The 19,737-nt window shown below is 38.4% G+C and overlaps 1 protein-coding gene across 8 annotated transcripts in view; it reads left to right on the top strand.

Moving 5' to 3' along the window:
• The window catches only part of LOC431899 (girdin), a 112,866-nt gene that overhangs the window by 42,546 nt on the left and 50,583 nt on the right, over window positions 1–19,737 (top strand). For all 8 annotated transcript variants that reach the window (XM_018265061.2, XM_018265059.2, XM_018265056.2 and 5 more), the window contains 9 exons: window positions 4,116–4,185; window positions 7,251–7,309; window positions 8,401–8,484; window positions 9,485–9,625; window positions 11,505–11,674; window positions 15,003–15,084; window positions 15,729–15,887; window positions 17,198–17,344; window positions 19,368–19,512. In XM_018265061.2, the coding sequence (XP_018120550.1) occupies window positions 4,116–4,185; window positions 7,251–7,309; window positions 8,401–8,484; window positions 9,485–9,625; window positions 11,505–11,674; window positions 15,003–15,084; window positions 15,729–15,887; window positions 17,198–17,344; window positions 19,368–19,512 (1,057 nt within the window). The remainder of the gene's footprint in view (window positions 1–4,115; window positions 4,186–7,250; window positions 7,310–8,400; window positions 8,485–9,484; window positions 9,626–11,504; window positions 11,675–15,002; window positions 15,085–15,728; window positions 15,888–17,197; window positions 17,345–19,367; window positions 19,513–19,737) is intronic.

Here is a 19,737-nt window from a genome sequence, read left to right as displayed (position 1 = left end):
ATGTGCACAAAAGTGTTGCATTACATAAGAAATTATACTGTAAGTTGCCCTTTCTGCATTTGCCGTAAAAGTCAAATCAACGCGTGTCGTTGGCCATCTGACCAGCAAGCCGAGCCTTGCTCAACAGGAAAGCTTAAGAATATATTGGATTTCTATGCCGTCAGCAAATATCAGCTTCACTGTTTTAGACCTTTGTTGGCCCTGGAAATAAAATATAATATCTTTTTTTGGATGTCCTTTAGTCTGTATGAAAGATGTATCTACGTACTGAACATTCACTGTATATTTCTTTAGAATGGAACAGACAACCTAAGGCCATGATTGTTCAAATGGGTTTAAAGGGGGCATGTGCATGTAGCGTTCTGTAGTATGGCATTGTTAGTGTCAGATAGGTGAAGTTGGCTGGATATTTAAATAGCAAAAACTGTTGGGAAATTGGATTCCCACCACATCAGAAGGGATATAGATATATAATATGTAAGTAGGGTGGATCATCTATGTGGACCCCAGCAGATATAAACCAATTTGTATGGTTTGGATTTAGTGCTGTTTTTGAGAACACAACAAGTAAGGAAGCACACTCAGTGATTAGTAACAAGAGTTCTCTGGCCCCCGTTGCTCGTGTACAGGATATCCTCCATGCACCGCAGGTTGCCCTGTCACTGGGGCTCATCCACTCCTCATTTCACTCTTGGGAGGAAATCCTGGCAATGTGCACCATTAATATGAAACATTGTTAGCTGTAACCTCCCTATAAATAGAATGTGCTTTGCATATGTGTTTGGGAAAATCTGTATATACAGAGCATGGACAATATCATAATCAATCTGCTGACTTGCTTGGAACAAGAGGAATCAACAGCCAAGCTTTCCTTTTCCACAGGATTTGTAAAGGCATGAAAACCTTATGTATCTTAGATGTAAAGCAGGTACATTTTTGTTAAGGGTCGTAGCAAGAGGACCAAAGGACTAGTGCAAAAATTGGTGCCTTTGCCATTCTTTCTGCTCCCAAACACCTACCTGAAAATCTCAGTGACATCCGATGTCTTAATTCAAAACTTTAGATCTGTTCTCATTCCCTCCGTGTATGAGGGTTGTAAATAGTCCCCTCTAAACAACATTTTATTTTTGTTTTTAGTTCCAAAGGCCTGGGTTCAGTTACAACCCCCTTGGTTAAGTGGGGACTGAGCAAACTCATCTGCAGGAACCAGTGATCAGCTTCAGTGCAGCCAACAAGTATAACTGGGCAGATGCTACACCTCTGGGTGCCACCACAAGGCCACTCATAAGTTGGGGCCCTGTACAGGTGTAACTTTTGAGCCAGACTTGAAGAGGCAATTTTGCAGTTGGTCAGTAGCTTCAAGTGTTGTTGGAGGGAATAAATGCCCCCCCAAACAATTCTTATTCCCAGGCTTGCAGCAATATATATTAGAGGGAAGAGGGTCTTTACAATACATTTCTGCTAGAGGCTTGTGAGTGTGCAGTACAATTTTTAGGATTCACATGCACCTAACAGGTATCAGAGATGAAGAAGGGGGTCTTCAGCCATGTTTGATTACGGAGACTGTGTAAGACAGCCTTGTCCCTGTGGGGCTCCTACAGTATTGCTTTTTCTACCTTTTCTACCTAATAATGGCTGCCCTGGATAGGCAACTTTCAGGTCATCTCCATTGTGTTTGGCCAGTGAACTCCCACCTGCAATTGATTTGTCTCCCAATTGTGCATTTTTTTATTTTGTAACCAGGAGGAGTTGATTTGTTAGTTGCTGTTGGTAACTGCACTGGTTCAGTTTAGCTCCTGTATATGATGTGGTATCTTCCCTTGCATCTGCACATATGCTTGCAAATCTAATCGGGACCATCTATACTTTTTTTTGGTCCGCTCTGTGTCATTTCCTGCAGGAAACAGGAAGTGAGCTGTGTGCTTTCCCTGAGGAGAATCATTTGTGTGGATTTGTTGCTGTGACTTGTCAGACTTCAAAAGTCATTCACAATTCACGTTTTTCCTTAACTGATTGTAAATAGTCCGATGTGACCCTAGGCAAAATCAGTCATATCAAAATGATTGGCTTGCCATGTGTTTTCTCACATGGCATTTCTCAGGATTTATTTATTTAGTAAAGCTGCCTATAGACGTGCAGATTTTACCCTTGTAACCGACGGGCAATAGGAAGTCGCAATCGTCCGACCTGTCACTAACATTCAGATTAAATAAAGTAGTAAAAGAACAAATCGCGATGTCCTGGCCGTGACAGCGATTGCATGAAAGTCATGTTACCCATTGATATTGTCAGGCAATACATGCAGAGATATTATCGTTAGCCGTCAGAAATCTTTTAACCTGTCTCATCGACTAAACGACCGATCGTCATGGTACGAAAAATGTCATAGTAAAATAGTAAGTTAGGTTGCAAAAAGAAACGTCCATCAAGTTCAACCTTTGAAGTCTATTTATAACCTGCCTAACCGCTAGTTTATCTGAGGAATGTGAAAAACCCCATTTGAAGCCTCTCCAATTTGCCTCAAAGGGGGAAAAAATTCCTTCCTGACTCCAAGATGCAATGGGACCAGTCCCATGGTCAACTTGTACTATTAGCTTCCATAACCCTGTATTCCCTCCATTGCTAAAAAGCCATCCAACCCCTTTTTAAAGCTATCTAATGTATTAGCCTTTCTTCTAATCGAAATGGGTACCCTCTTGTCAGCTGTAAGGACCTAGCATTAGAGAGATTATTATATGATCCCCTTATATATTTATACATAGTTGTCTTATCACCCCTTAAGCACCTCTTCTCCAGCGTGAACAACCCCAATTTGGCCAGTCTTTCTTCATAGCTAAGATTTCCCATAAGTTTTATCAGCTTAGTTGCCCTTCTCTGTACCCTCTCTAATACAATAATGTCTGGTTTGTGCGCTGGAGACCAAAACTGTACTGCATATTCTAGATGGGACCTTACTAATGCTCTATACAGTGGAAGAATAGCCCCTCCTCCTACAAATCTCTGCCCCTTTTAATACAGCTCAAGACCATATTTGCCCTTAATGCTGCTGATTGGCATTACTTGCTACAACCAAGTTTATTATCTACAAGTACTCCAATCTCCATCTCCAGTATGGCCTAGTGCAATCCCATTAAGGGTATAAGTATCTTGTCGGGACAATCCCCTCACGGTCCAGAAAATCGTGCAAACCTTCAATTCGTACGACTTTATATTTGTGTCTATGGCCAGCTTAAGGCTAATCTTCAGTACACACAACTTAATAAGAGAACTGCTACGTTTGGTTTTTCTCTGTGTAGGTGTAGGAGACTGAATATGCCTGTAGCCAGTAAAAGCATCTGAATTTTCCCATTTCTGGGATCCAGTCCGTATCCAGCCTACAACTGCAATAGTGAAAGTTCATAAGATGTATATAGGACAATAAAATAAAGTTTATAGTTCGGACTTATGGAATTGCTCTTGTACTTTGGTTCACTTATTCCCCTTATTTTCAGTTAGTTCAGGAAATAAAGCTTGTTTTTTGGTAGAATTAGGATTATTTCTAGCACTAAATACAGCAAACTCTGAATGTAAAGTCACATTCTTCTTCCTGTCCGTATGAGCACAGTCAGAACAAATCAGCAGTTTGTGAAGACCCCCCGAATAGTATAGGTAGTGTACAGTATGGCAATGTTCACTGTAACGTATCTATCTCCAAGTATGCAAAGAAAGTGTTGTGTCTTTATTGGAAAATGACATTGTTTGTATTTATTTATATAGCTCTTCTTGTTTATGCAGTGCAGTATGTTTTTACAATATAGTAATAATACAAATAAATAAATAAATACGAATAGAAACAGTTGCAAAGATGTTTAAGTGCCATATACTAAGGCACACGGGAGAAGGTTACTATAGCCTTTGTATTTTCACTTTACAGTAAAACATATATTTTTATAACTGCACATAAATGGCGTAAAAATTAAATGTTTTTAGACTTGCCACAAAGAAATTGAGCCTTGAAAGGCTCTGCTTTGAAGCAGAAATAATTTTCTATTTGTACTGTAAATTCTGTTTGTGCTGAAATATACGTCTTAATCACACACTCTTAAAATATTCGTTATTCTTCTGTTTCTCCACAGGAATCGTTACAGCAGTTGGTCATGATGAGCTTGCCAAATGTTTTGACTATTGGCAAAAATCCATATTCTGGTGAGTAATACAATATGCCCCAGAATCCTTCTGCATTGGAAATGCAGTCTTGCTTCTGAAAAAAATGGAATTTCTGCTAATGAGTAAAACTCACAGATTAAGCACTTTTAGGCACATCTATTCTCATTTATTTGTTTTTTATTAAGTTATTATTTCAATTCATGGCAGCTTGTCCTTGTTTGAAAACAACATTGAGCTATTCATATAGGATTACATCAAATGCTGCATATGCACCAGTACTAACTGAAAGCTGCTCATCCAGTGTTTTGATCTGTAATATCTTGGGAAAATGTCCTTCATAGACTTTTTAAAGGGATACTGTACTGGAAACATGCTTTTTTTTCAAAATGCATCAGTCAGTAGTGCTGCTCCAGCAGACTTCTGCGTTAAAATCCATTTTTCAAAAGAGCAAATGGATTATTGTGAGTTTCTCAGGTGCCCCCATTCATGTGACTTGTGCTTTGATAAACTTCAGTCACTCTTTACTGCTACACTGCAAGTTGGAGTGATATAAAACCCCCCCCCCAGCAGCCCATCAGCAGAACAATGGGAACGTAACCAGATAACCGCTCCCTGGTAGATTTAAGAACAGCACTCAATAGTAAAAATCCATGTCCCACTGTGACTCCTTCAGTTACATTGAGTAGGAGAAACAATAGCCTGTCAGAAAGCAGTTCCATAGTGCAGCACTTGCTCTTTCTGAAAGCACATGACCAGGTAAAATGACCTGAGATGCACCTACACAACAATATTACAACTAAAATACACTAGCAATGGAATGTTTCATGGTAGAGTGAATTATTTGCAGTGTAAACCGTGTAATCTAGAAATAAAAACAGCACCATGACAGAGTCTGAAAGAGATCAGAAGGAGCCTATGGCAGGTGATTGTTTTCAATTACAATTTCCATGATGGCAGTCAGCGGAAATATGGGAGTTGTGGGTAAACCGCATGTTCATTCTTGTTTTACAATCCAGTGAAAACCTTGTTTGTATGTGCTATCCAGGAAAGGGTAATAGAAACCGTGATCACAAACACATTCTTTTTAATTCCTATTTATGAATTGGCCACCATTCAGTAACTACCTGTAACCAAAGCTGAAGAACCCCTATTTTTATGAAGGCTGGAAAATAGGAACTCACATTGAGCATTGACATCAAGTCACATCCAAATATATGGTCCCATTTTCCTATTTGAAGACACATAACCACTGCACTACTTGCTAGCAGTTTAGACCCCATTTCCTAGATCTAAACATCATAAAACAAATCAGAACAGAATACCAAGTACATTTGAACCACTAATCGGGGAAAAGAAAGCTTTCCTTTTTGATGAAATGGTCAAACATTCCACTAGAAACATTTAAAAACTTGCCCATACTGAAAAGAGGAATGAAGCTATTCCAAAGACATCGTCTTTGTATATATTGCTTTGTTCTCCATTACTTTGTCTGTGCCCTTGAGGCATCTTTCAAATTTTTGCCTACAAACCAAATGTTATATTGGAATGCAACCTGGAATTTAGGCTGGAGACGTCACTGGAAAGTGCAAAGTGCCATTTTTAACTTGTTTGAATTTCCACTAGAGAGAACGTGAGAATGAAGCAATTAACATGCTTCTGATCTAACTCTTGATGGCTATTACTTTAAATGGCGGAAAGCTAAAAATGGCCTGACCTCTACAATAGGTGGTTAAACAATCTTTTCCTAAGTTTCCTCTGCCAATTGTGTTAATAGCTAGGTTGCTGCTCGCTTTTCTTAGGCTTGCCACCAGTTAACACTGCGTCTGCCGAACAAGCCTTTAGGAACAGCTACATAAAAAGAGAAACGAGTGCTGAAAAATGCACTAAAAGTAGAGGAAAATGCACTTGTTCCTACAAAGCCTATATGTTCTATAAATATATTTTATTCAATACAAAAAGCCAAACCAGGTGATTAAAGTGGTTCTGTCACGATTTTTATGGGGTAGTTTTTATTTTTAAATTACATTGTTTTAACTGCAAATAATTCATGCTAACATATAAAATTTCATTCCTGAACCAGCAAGTGTATTTTTTTTGTTGTTGTAATATTCGTGTGTATCTCAGGTCATTTTGCCTGGTCATGTGCATTTAGAAAGAGCCAGTGCTGCACTATGGAACTGCTTTTTGACAGGCTTTTGTTTTCCTACTCAATGTAACTGCAGGAGTCACAGTTGAAGTACAGCAGTAAAGAGTGACTGAAGTTTATCAGTGCACAAGTCACATGACTGGGGCACCTGGGAAACTGACAAGTTGTCTAGCCACATGTCAGATTTCAAAATAAAATATAAAAGAAAATCTGTTTTTTTGAGAAACTGATTTCAGTGCAGAAGTCTGCTGGAGCAGCACTATTAACTGATTTGAAAAAAAAAAAAACATGTTTCCCATGACAGTATCCCTTTAAATGTCCCTGTGTTGTTTTGGGTTTATATTTTCTTTTTAATGAATGTTGTCACCTGGCTAGAAGCTTACATTTCCTTTCTTTCACCATTTAATTCTTTTCTCTACAGTGATGCTAAAATACTCGGTGCGGAGAGTACTAATGTTCTTAATATTCCCAATTAACGTCGGCAACAAAGAAGGCACTCATTCGTGCCAGGCCAGGCCTGAGCAGGCTTTTTAAGTTGGCTGTAATAGCTGTGGTCTGTTGCCAGCTTGGTCCTGTTTCAGACGTTAATTCTAATATTATGGTTTAACTGGTTAATACATTTGGAGATGTTATGCACATTAGTTAAATTGGGGCCATGATTTTGGAATGGAAAAAAAGACATTGGTGCCAGGACTATCCCAGACCACTTAGATGCACTCAATATCACCTGTAAATTCCTGTGGAATGTAAAAGTGTCCACTTATAGACTTTCACTGCTCTGTTCGCTATGTATTTTTAGGGGTATTTCAGGGTAGTGAATGTGGAGGATGGTGAAGTAGGTATCTAACAATGCTGGCACTGTTTACTATAATTGGAGGCATCATTTGGAGCAGTATAACTAACTGGTGTTTTTTGAGAAGGTACTAATGGGGCATTTTAAAAAATTTTCCCTTTAAAGAACAAGGAACAGAAGAAATGAAGAAATTGCTTCTCCTTATGCTGGGTTGTGCCGTCCAGGTGAGTTCTTATAGGTTTGCATGTTTTTCTATATTTATAACTAAAATGTAAAACAACATTGGGATTAATTGTTGGCTGTTGTTTCAGCTGCAGTTGCCTTGTGATTGTTATCTAAGGTCAGGCTATCTGTTATATCATCCTCCTCCAGGCTTCATGGCTGGGATGCACAGGGAGGATTGCATAAAAATAGTTAAAAATAGTTTTGTAAGCACAAAGCACAAATGTTCTGTAAATTAGTGCTGGACGTAGGCCCCAGTTACTGTGCCAGTTATGTTAACCTTTCTCCCACAGTCTAAGGCAGGGGTCCCTAACCATTTTTACCCATGAGCCACATTCAAATTTAAAAAGATTTGGGGAGCAACACAAGCATCCATAATGTTCCTGGGGTGCAAAATAGGAGCTACCAATAGCCAATCCCAGCCCTTAACTGGAGTTGCAGCCTATAGGAAGCTCTAATTGGCAGAACATTTAGTTTTTATGCAACCAACACCAAAATTGCCTCCAAGCCTGAAATTAAAAAAAAAGCTCTTGCTTTGGGGCCACTGGGAGCACCATCCAAGGGTCTGGTGAGCAACATGTTGCTCATGAGCCACAGGTTGGGGATCACTGGTGTAAGATATCGTTGTCCAGTTGGATGCCGTGTGACCACATCTGCATTCAGGGTCTTGGGAAGTTGGCCATATATATTTGTTGTTATTTAGATGGTGCTCCTTCCTAATTTACTACATTCATGCATCCAATTATACTTACACTCTTAAATAGGAGATGCCTGAGTGCTGAGATTACATTCTGTAAGAACGTTATTGCACAGGTATGGGATCCATTATCCGGAAACCTGTTATCCAGAAAGTTCTGAATTATGGAATAATAGGCTCCAAATATTCAAAATTTTTAAAAGATATAATTAATCCTTATTGGAGACAAAAACAGCCTATTAAATATTTAATGATTTAATTATTAATGTAATTATTTATTTAGTAGACTTGGTATGGAAAGATCTGTTATCCGGAATCCCCAGGTCCCGAGCATTCTGGATAACAGGTCCGATGCCTACATACAAATGAAACAATAACTTTTATTTTTTTTCATAGTCTGAAAGGAAAGAAGAATTTATTGAAAAAATCCAGGTCTTGGATTTTGACACAAAGGCAGCGGTTGCAGCTCATATACAAGAGGTACGTGTTTGCTTTTATTTTCTGCCATGTGATGTTTTGGGGGCGCACGAGTTAATAAAAATAGTACAGATAGATTTTGCAGAACTAAGAAGTGAAGATAATTTATTGCACAGTTGTGTTCACATGCAGATCACATGAAAACAGTCTACAAAAATTATTAATAAATTGTAATAAAGGGCACTCTGAATCCCAGGCCCATGTTTACAACACATTTTTAATCACAAGGTTGATACTGGACCCAAGGGACAAACTCACATATTCTGACAATAAAACAGCGGGCTGACCAGAACAGATTGAAAGTTTTAAAATGATGTGTATAGTGTATATAAGTCCATATTTAAAATGACGTGAGAAACTTATCTTCAGAATCCTTACCCTATTACCCCCTAGATTACAAATACATTTCCATAATTCAATTATGAGATATATCTATTATAATATATTTAGTTTTAAAGCTGTATTTCATCATTATTATTATTTATAATAAAATTTGGAATCCTGGAGAAAGGAAATTACCCCTCATTCTATATGTGCCGTGTTTTAAATATAAATAGAAGAATAGGTGACTCGTAGTGACTTATCTCCTTTGGGGTGACTACCCTTTTATGTGGCTTGTGGCCACTGTTTTAGTTTTATTATTTTTATTTAGCTTCTACAATCACGCAGCTCTTTACTGAGAATGTTGACATACCAGTCCTTGCCAGGAGGAGCTTGCGGTCCCTGTCAGTGAAGCTTACAATCAAGTTTATGTGTCACATAGGTGCACACATTGAACCAAGGTCCATTTAATCAGATGCCAATTATTTTACTAGTTAGGACTGCAGTAGGGAACCAGAGGAAAACTACACAAACCCAGGGAGAACAGAGCTGAAGTCTCGTAACAGACCAAGATTTTAATGATAGACCTTTCCAAGCTCAAGCAGGTTTATACCTCCGCTCATGTCCTAATCTGTTATTGCACAAACACTTATAGACTATTGGGGGGTTTCTTCTGTTTTAGGTAACGCACAATCAGGAAAACGTATTTGATTTGCAGCTAATGGAACCCACAGAGATGTCGTCTGAAGATTTAGAAGCTTTTTTAAAAAATATTTCTTTCCATCTGAAGAGGCTGGTTGATGAGAGAGATGAATACACAGAGGTAGGAACCACAGTGACAGTGACTCGTATTGGTGCTTTAACAAAGACACCACTTGTGTTACAGACACCTCATTGTTCTTTTCAGCTAAGACATATTTGCTAATATAATACAAGTAAGCTCACAATTCCTGGCACAGGGTTAAGGAGGCTCCAGTTTTGAGATGCCTCATGTCATAAAGCAGCCATTCCAATAAATCATTGCTCTGAGCCACAGGCCTGTGGATTCCAGAGATGAATCATTAGAGCAACTGCATGAAGTCCTAGTCTTAAAAGAGTGTTTATTCAGTGGGTGGTTGTTTCTTAAAGAGGTCTCGGCTGTATCTGTTTGCTGCATGCTCTAACATGTCTAAAATCCGACGGAAATCAGAGCCGTCCATCTGGTAGAAGTGAAAAGTGCCCCGTGGGAATGTAGATGTCTCACCGTACTGTTGGACTGCAGTAAAGCAGGAATAGGCAATCACTGCTGCTGACTTTCAAATGAACAAATCTATAAGTTAAAGGAGACAAACTAAAAGGAGACGAGGGGTGTAGATGATGTTAATTGAGCTGACAAGAGAGAGTGACTGATTCCTAACTGCCCACTGCCTGCTTTGCTTTCTGCCCCACTCCAGCCTGGTAACTGAGAGTGTGAAACCCCATTTTACTGCTGTGGGTGGTCCGGGCGAGGATGATGACCATTTCAGAGTTTTCTTATCCATATCCATTACATGGTCAATCATGAGTGGGACAATCACTGATTTAGTCTGTTTCAGAATCTATATAACAGTAATGGTTCAGGTCTTCAAAGTGCACAAGGGGTCACCATCTTGGACTTTGTTACAAGAGTCTGTGACATGAGCATGCTCAGTGTGTTCGGAGCAGCCGTTCAAAGGGTTGTTAGAAATCAGCAGGGAAAAATAAGATTTGCATGTCCTATAAGCTGGGGATACAGGGCTCATTATTAAATTCTGATGAAAATTGGTTTCTGGGCTGCCATGTAATGAGCCTTGTATTGTGACATTTATATTGTATATACACAGTATATTGTAAATTAACTGACAGCAGCACAGAGCAGAGCTTCACTGCGCAAGGGCTGTGGGTGCCTTGGGCTAGTGCAGAATCCCAAAATATAATGTACAACATTTATATTCTACTTCTTTGTTCAGCTTTAGTTCTTCTTTAAAAATGACTCTATGGAAGATGACCTTCCTATAATTTGGAGCTTTCTGGATAGCGGGTTTCCGGATAAGGGAAAAATTGACATGCTTTTGCTTGGTAATTTCATAGAAGGTTCCTGTCATTTACATAACCACTTGTATAGTTTTGGGGGCAGACTCTCGCTTATATGCAAAAACAAAATTATACAGGAAGGACTGTCCATAAAAATTGTTTTATGATAGTGATATAAGCATAACTTAGTCAGAGCAGTGGAGGCATAAAACATTTGTTTATAATGGACTTGTTGGGGTTGATTTGTCCCTGTGTGAATCTGTATCGGTGTGAAGATTACAAATGTAGTGTGTTTTACTGAGCACAGCAGATTGCTTCAGCATGGTAGTCCAAGTATTTCACTGGTTATTCAGTTATATATGGTTGTGCAAGGCCCCTATTTATATGTTTTACTGTATCTGGTGAGGATAAGCATGTATAGATGTGCCTTAATTCACCAAAGGGCATATCACCGGTTAAACACTAGTTCACACCAGCAATATAAAACCATCTATCAAGGTGCCATAGCAATCGAAGGCATATGCAATTATTTTAATTAATCAGAAGTCTTCATCCAAGCTGTGAGGTCATAAAGGGTCTAAAATTTTGGTATGATATACTTTAAAATTTGCTTCATTATCCAGTGATGATGCCATTGAATCTTCCTGTAAACGCTCCCCCTGCTTTTCCAGACAATCATCGAACTGACAGAGGAGAGGGACTCCCTACATTTCGCACCTCTCGCTACATCGGCACAGTCTCCATCTGGATCCCCGAGCATGAGGCGCACAGAGAGCAGACAGCATTTGTCCGTGGAGCTGGCAGACGCCAAGGCGAAAATTAGAAGGCTGAGACAAGAGTTGTGAGTAATCTTTGAAAGGAGGGTGGGATCCGATGATTTAATTACAGGCATGAGAGGAATGAATACATTAATTTTGTACCTGTGAAATACACTTGTTCAGCGACACATTGTTTTTTATATACAGGTATGGGATCCCTTATCCAAAAACCTGTTATCCAGAAAGCTTTGAATTATGAAATTGCTGTATCCCATAGACTCAATTTTATCCAAATAATCCAAATTTTTCTGTGTAATAATAAAACAGTAGCTTGTACTTGATCCCAACTAAGATATAATTAATCCTTATTGGAGGCAAAACCAGCCTATTGGGTTTAATTAATGTTTACATGATTTTCTAGTAGAACTAAGGTATCAAGATCCAAATGACAGAAAGATACGTTATCCGGAAAGCCCCAGGTCTGGAGCATTCTGGATAACATGTCCCATACCTGTATACATTTAATACTCCGCATTTTTTTGTTATCTGTTGGTTAAAGTGCATTGACTGCATTGTTTCCCAAACTGTGGGGATGTTGGGGCATTACAAATATTCATCTAGAAGGACATGGTGGGTTCTTTGACTTAAACTTGGATATACAAGAACCAGAATTCAAGCCAATGTGTTCTGCAGCATCTGTTGAGGCCTAGTTTGAATGAACTTGCAATCCCATGATTGTAACTGCCCGAATTGGAAAAAGACAATGAAAAGTATTTGTAGAATAAATTAATCTCCAGGTCCTTTATCTCCGCCTTGATTCCAGACAACCATGAAGGAGATTCTCCAATGCTTGGAATACAGTTGTGTTGATCCGCATCTTTAGATGACCTAAACTAAATATCAGTATGTTGTTGGGATTGGTGAGAGCCTCATAACCACATATGCCATTCACATAACTTTGGCATTTAGTTCATAAATAGGCTATGTTACCAACCTGGTGTTGACAGTTGCAAGAATAAAGTACTGCCTGAAGGTCCAACAAGCATTCTATTGGAACTAGGCTTTATTTCCAATGATTTGTCGCCCGGCGACTAATCTCCCCGAACTGCCTAGAATGTAAATTGCCGGCGGGATGGCACTCGGAGTGCTTCATTTTCTGAAGCCGCCCGAAGTTTCCTCGTGAGGCAACTTCGGAAAATGAAGCACTCCAAGTGCCATCCCGCCGGCGACTTTCATGCTAGCCAGCAGGGAGGCAGTTTGGGTAGATTAGTCGCCACGAAGAAGAGGAGATTTGTCGCCAGGCGACTAATCTCCCCGAGTCATAGTGTGTGTCCCTGCCCTGAGAAGTAGTCCCGATCTGCCTGATCTCTTCATTTATCTCTTATTTGCTTCTATTCCGAGAGCCGCCCAACAGCTTCTGCACACAGCTGCACCAGGACAATTGTCCCTGAGATTGCTGTTATTACTGTGATTGGCACTTAATACGTCGCCTAAACATTAAACTCCACTGTGCTCCTGGTAATTTGGTGCAGTCCTCAGTCTGGAGATAAAAACCTATAATTAGAAATCCTTATGGCTGCTAGAGTTTGCCGCCTATTATCTGCGCTCTGTATCAGAGATAAGAAGCTGCGCATTGTATTGCCTTGCCGCCTTTTGTAAATGCCGAAAGGAGTCTCAATTTTGCAATCAACCCCCTGTCGTCATTTACGAAAGAGAATTATTAAAGAAGTTCCTTGTTCAGCAGGTGTCACAATTGAATATCTCAGGGCAGTGATCATGTTCTCAGATATTCCATCTTCTTAACCCTAAGTGGCAGGAGAGAACATTTTTAAAAATTATTTCCTTTTTCTCTGTAATAATAAAACAATACCTTGTACTTGTTCCAAACTAAGATATAATTAAACCCTATTGGTGGCAAAACCAACCTTTTGGGTTTATTTAATGTTTAAATGATTTTTTAGTGGACTTAATGTATAAAGATCCAGATTATGAAAATATTCGTTATCCAGAAAACCTCAGTTCTTGAGCATTCTGGATAACAGATCCCATACCTTTACCACTGGCTGGCACTTTTTTGTTTAATTCTATTTATTTTATATACATGGGTGGCATAGTTTAGGGTCAAAGCTCAATGCAGAAGCTCAGATCAGATTGGATTAGGGTGGTATAAATGGTGTTTCCTTCCCTGTCCCCTACTGTCATTTATAAGGACAGAGGTCACCTTAGCATTTCAAGATCCGTGTAGCAATTATTGCCCATAATTCATGGGCCTATACGTATTGTACTTTGTCAATAAAAATAAATTAAACTAATTTGCGCTAGTGGACAGTGTGCAATCTAATACTTACAATAATATAAATCAATATAAATTAAAATAAATAAAATTCTGTCTTGCCTTTGGCACACCGAGCATAATGTGTGAGATATATTTGTGTTGGACTTTTTCTTTCATATGGTACAGTTACATGTCACTTTATGGTGATATATGCTGTTGTGTAGCCATGGGGGCAGCCAGTCAAGCACAGGATACACAGTAGATAACAGATAAGTGTTACTATAGTTTATATAAACAAGCTGCTGTGTAGCCATGGGAGCAGCCATTCAAAGCTGAAAAGGGAGAAAAGGCACAGGATACATAGCAGATAACAGATAAGCTTTGTAGTATACAATAGGATTTTTCAGAACGTATCTACTATGTGTGCTGTGCTTGAATGGCTGCCCCAATGGCTACACAGCAGCTTGTTTTTATAAGCTATAGTTATGTTTCTGAAGCAAACACACAGTGCAGCACAACAGTACATTATATTGTCATTACTTTAGGACACTTTCATTTTTTGGTGGTACTGTTCCTTTAAGGGACTTGTGGGGAAGGTTGTGTAGCAACTAGGGAAGTGTTGAGCTAAGAAATTTTCAGCCTTAATGAGTGATAGAAGATAATGAACTTTAGTTAAGGACACCCATATGTTCATGTTGATAAACATTTGTAAACAAGGAAACATTTGTACCCAAAACACGTCCTTTTGAAGTGTATTCAGTTCACTCCCAGGTTACATCTCCAGTACGATTGTTATCCTAACACCCTGGTTTTAATCTGTTTATATACTGAACTGAACATTTCCTTTGGCTTAATTACGTTCCACTCACATATCAGAACTTAAACTGCATTAAATTGATAAGATGATCTAAAGCAGCTGTGTTGCCATATTTTTAATTGAATCATTGTACATTGTATTTGTTTTTCCTGGAACCTCTTTAAGTGCTTTAAATGAATTTCAGTGAATACGCAGGTAAAATATAGGAGTAATGCTCCAACATTTTCACTGCACTGATAACTAGGAGAAGAATGAAAACTGTAAAGTTTCCTAATCATCCACTTTCACTTAATTTTTCTGACCTTTCTGTATTCTTAAGGGAAGAGAAAACAGAACAATTCCTGGACAGTAAACAGGAGGTTGGACACTTGGAAGCAGAACTTAAGCGGGTTCAGCAAGAGGTAAGAGTGTTGTCTGATGCTCCCATATACTGGCATATAACCATGACGATACCTTCTCTTAGTGTAATGTGATAATGATGGCCTTTACAATCACAGAAAACAGTGTAAAATGTATCATAATTGACCCTTTTTGCATTACATCAAGCATCTCCATATTTAGGTCTCTCCTGAGACACGAGCGTGACTAGCTGGTTTTCCTCTTCAGTTGGTGTTTTGTTTCTGGAGAGCCACAGATGAGCACCTATGAGCAAAAAATTCACACGATTTCTCTCCCCGCCCCTAATTTGCATAATTAGGAATTACTAGACCTGCTAGTTTAGCATTCCATGTATGAGGGCAAAGCTGTATCTGGCTACCCACATCCTACTGTGCTTCTTGGAAATGACTGTTAGGGCATGGAAGGCATCAATGTGGAGCTCCGAATTCAATTTTAAAGGTAATGATCCCCTCCTCCACCTATTTTTTTTCCCAAAGTAAAATATATTATTTATCATTTCCTGCGTCACAAGGATCAATGTAGAAACTGATATATATCCCCTTCAATTTGCTTTCAGATGTTTATTTAAAAAAAAGATTAAAGGGCTAACACCTTTTTGAACCTTCCCTCCCTTGGGTTTACACTTTTCTTCTTCTTTACTTGGTAGAACATGAATCTGCTTGCAGATGCTCGGTCTGCTCGAGTGTATCGGGATGAGTTGGATGCACTCAGGGAAAAAGCCATTCGAGTTGACAAGCTTGAGAGTGAACTGAGCCGGTACAAAGAGAGAATGCACGACATTGAGTTTTACAAAGCTAGAGTAGAGGTGAGTAGTAGAGGGAGATATGAATAATGTATGAGCGCCACTTCTCCAACATATCACTGGAAATAATGACTGAAAAAGCTCATTTTTGACCCCAAACACTTCCCATAGGACCACCATCTGGTTCAGTCACTCAATTTTAATCCTATAAAAGCCTTACAATAAATGTTTAAATACAATGAATACTGTAATGATTGATTAAATCTAAGCGACACAAAATGGCCATACAATGCCAATAAAAGTTCTGACTCTAAAGGCAGGAGTTGAATGGCCCATGTAGGGAGGTCTTCTTACTGGCTGATACCTGCTTGAAAATCAGCCAGATCTCTATTGGATATTTGCTTGAATCCCAGTTGGTAAGTGCTGCAGTCTTCACTTTTTCCTTATATATACAAGATGATCCAATCATCAACGAGCAGGAGTTTTAAGGTATACGGCCTGCTGTAGTCACTGATTCACTCAATACTCTTCAGACACAGAGAACATATAGGGATGATATGACTGCTATCAATAATAGTTTAAAAAAAATGGAGCATCTAACAATAATGACAGTGGAGACATTATTTATCAAAATCCAAAATTTTCTGAGTATTTAAAATAAAAAGTCTGAGTCTGACCTTATTTATTATTAAAAAAAAAAAAACATGATTTTTTCGGATTGGTTAAAAACTCAGAAATAGTCAAATTTTCTGGCTAATTCCAGCGCAGACCACAGAAATTTTCAAATAGGATAGGGACCTTTGAGTTATGAGGTCTGTGATGGAGTATTTTTGGATTCTGACTTTTTCCATCCTCAGTGAATATAATAAATCTCGAAAAATTTGAGATAACCCCCTAAATGTTCAACTAAACTGGAATTCATCTTGTTTAGGATGAACTTTCCTTACTGTTTTTGACCAGCTTGTAAAGACCTCCTTTTCGATTTTCATTGCAGACTTTCTCAACAGCTCTGCTGCAAATACATAAGAGTATGTAGGAAATTAATCACAGCATTAAAACTTTTGATTGCTAAAAATGTAAGAAAGCTTAACTATTTGTAAATTGGTATCTTTTTAATGATGATGTTTTCCTTTAAAACGTTTTCCTTTTGATGTCATGTTCTTTCAATTCATATGGGTCATTACCGACCAGTATCAACACTGAATGGACTGTTTAAAATATAAACTGTTTGCTCCTGCATGACTGTCACATTAGGGGATGTTAGATACATGACAGATAGGCAGCCTTTTTATGTGCAGAGGAAAAAAACATTTCTGGTGAATTTAACCAATGAAAACTCCTCTAAAAATCCTGCACTTGTTCCTGTTCTGTAGGAGTTAAAAGAAGACAATCAGGTGCTTTTGGAAACAAAAACAATGTTGGAAGATCAGCTGGAAGGAGCTCGGGCCCGTTCCGACAAACTCCATGAGTTAGAGAAGGAAAATCTACAGATGAAAGCCAGATTTCACGATATGGAAACGGTAATAACATTTTTTCACTTAAAATATTTTTTTATATTATTGTTGTTAAAGGGCTGCTGGGAGTGGGGGGAGTGATATCACTCCAACTTAAAGAGAGTGACTGAAGTCAGAGCACAATCACATTACTCAGGGCACCTGGGAAACTGACAATATTTCTAGCCTAATGTTAGATTTCAAAATTAAATGTGAAAAAAAATTGAGTTTGCTCTTTTGAAAACGGATGTCAACACAGAAGTCTGCTGGAGCAGCACTATTAACTGATGTGTTTTGAAAAAAAACATGTTTTCCATACACAGTACCTCTATTGTGAATATAAAGATATTCTAAGTCACCAAAGGTTCCGTGATCTGCCGAGTGCTTTTATACAGGTCAAGGAACTCTGAGGTGACTTTTACTATCCTAATATATACATGTTTTTTTTTTTTTTAATTTAATTGATGCAATCACTAATAGAGATTAGTTTATTCAGGTCTGTTGGGTATTGGTACCGGTATGGGACCTTTTATCCAGAATACTTGGCACCTGGTGCTTTCTGGATAACGGATCTTTCTGTAATTTGGATCTTCATACCTTAAGTCTACCCAATGGGCTGGTTTTGCTTCCAATAAGGATTAATTATATCTTAGTTTGGATCAAGTACAAGCTACTGTTTTATTATTACCCAGAAAAATGAAATCATTTTTAAAAATTTGGATGAAATGGAGTCTATGGATGATGTCTTATCCGTAATTCGGATCTTTGTGGATAATGGGATTCCGAATAACGAATCCCATACCTGTATAAACAATATCTAGTCTAATGTAGTCAATTTTAATTGTACGTGCTAGCGCAACTTCATTCATGTAAACCATGGTTCATGTCTGCCAATGCAAAGTAAGCACAAGATGATGAGGATATGATACCTTTTTTTCTGAATAATCCAGACTCAGGACTCCAGTTCATTGGTCATATTTGCAGGCAGTAAACCCGAGAATTGCAGCCTGCTGGGGCAACAGTTACTTTAACAATGGTGAAATGCTCTATATTTATCATAAAAGTAGTTTCTTAAATTCCAACCCATTATCCAGAAAGCTCTGAATTACGGAAAGGCCGTTTACCATAGACTCCATTTTATCCAAATAATTGTTTTTAAAATGATTTCCTTTTTCTCTGTAATAAAAAAAACAGTAGCGTGTACTTGATCCCAACTAAGATATAATTAATCCTTATTGGAGGCAAAACCAGCCTATTGGGTTTATCTAATGTTTCCATCATTTTCTAGTAGATTTAAGGTATAAAGATCCAAATTACAGAAAAATCCAATATCCAGAATCCCCAGGTCCCCAACATCCTGGATAACAGGTCCCATACCTGTACAAGATTTTAACAGAAGTAGGCACAACAGAAGGGGACCCTAAAACAGTTGACTGTTTGTAGAACTTGTTTGGTGCAGTAAGCATTACAGGACATTAATTGTTCCAACTTGCATAGTCATGTTAAGGTCCTCATACAGGAGCAGAAATAAGCTGCCAACAGATTGTTGGCAGCTTATTGGGCAGTGTATGGGGGCCTTCTGATGGGCTTCCCCTTTCAATTTCTGGCCAAAAATCAGCCAGCTGTCAATCGGGCAGGTTTAAAAATCTAGTTGGATAGAGGACTGCAAATGCTAAAAACTCGAAAAATTTTTAGAAATTAGAATCTGAAATTTTAGTGGAAAATTTTTTTTTTGGCCCCAGGGCATTGTAGCCAAAGGAGCTGAGGTTTTCTTCTTTTTAGCCACCTAACCTGACTATACTCTTTATTCTGTGTATTTTCCTAAAGAACAAGCATATTCTAGCATTTTTTTTCTTCTCAATTCTATTTTCTCTGCTGCCAGGTTTTTACATTTATTATTTATAGTAATTTATCTTCCAAAACCTTCCATACCACAAGGGTTACAAGAGAAAAGCGCGGTTTGAATTAAAAATTGCTTATGTTTGAAACTATCAGCTTGCTGGAGACACCATATTCAAAATGCACATTAACAGTAGTGATTTTCATTTAGGAAAGGGATTTGGACAGAAAGAGAATTGAAGAATTAATGGAGGAAAACATGTCGCTGGAAATGGCTCAGAAGCAGAGTATGGATGAGTCTTTGCACCTCGGCTGGGAGTTGGAACAGCTGTCGAAAACAAGCGAACTCCCAGAAAGTAAGAACGTTTTTCAATCCATTATAGACAGGACATGTCATGTGCACACATGAATCAATGTTAGATCTTATCAACAATAAACTCAGGCAAACGGTTATAATCATGAATTTATGTTAAAGAAATGTGCTTATCTCTGAATATATCTATAAAGATGTCAGTGGCTCAGTATCAGCAACTATATAATCCATACAAGAAATTACTTACACAAGGACAGATTGGCCACCT

This window comes from Xenopus laevis, chromosome 5S (genome assembly GCF_017654675.1).
Source record: "Xenopus laevis strain J_2021 chromosome 5S, Xenopus_laevis_v10.1, whole genome shotgun sequence".
NCBI classification, from domain to species: Eukaryota; Metazoa; Chordata; class Amphibia; order Anura; family Pipidae; genus Xenopus; species Xenopus laevis.
The sequence above is the reverse complement of the archived record's forward strand: the minus strand, read 5'-3'. Positions and strand labels throughout refer to the sequence as shown.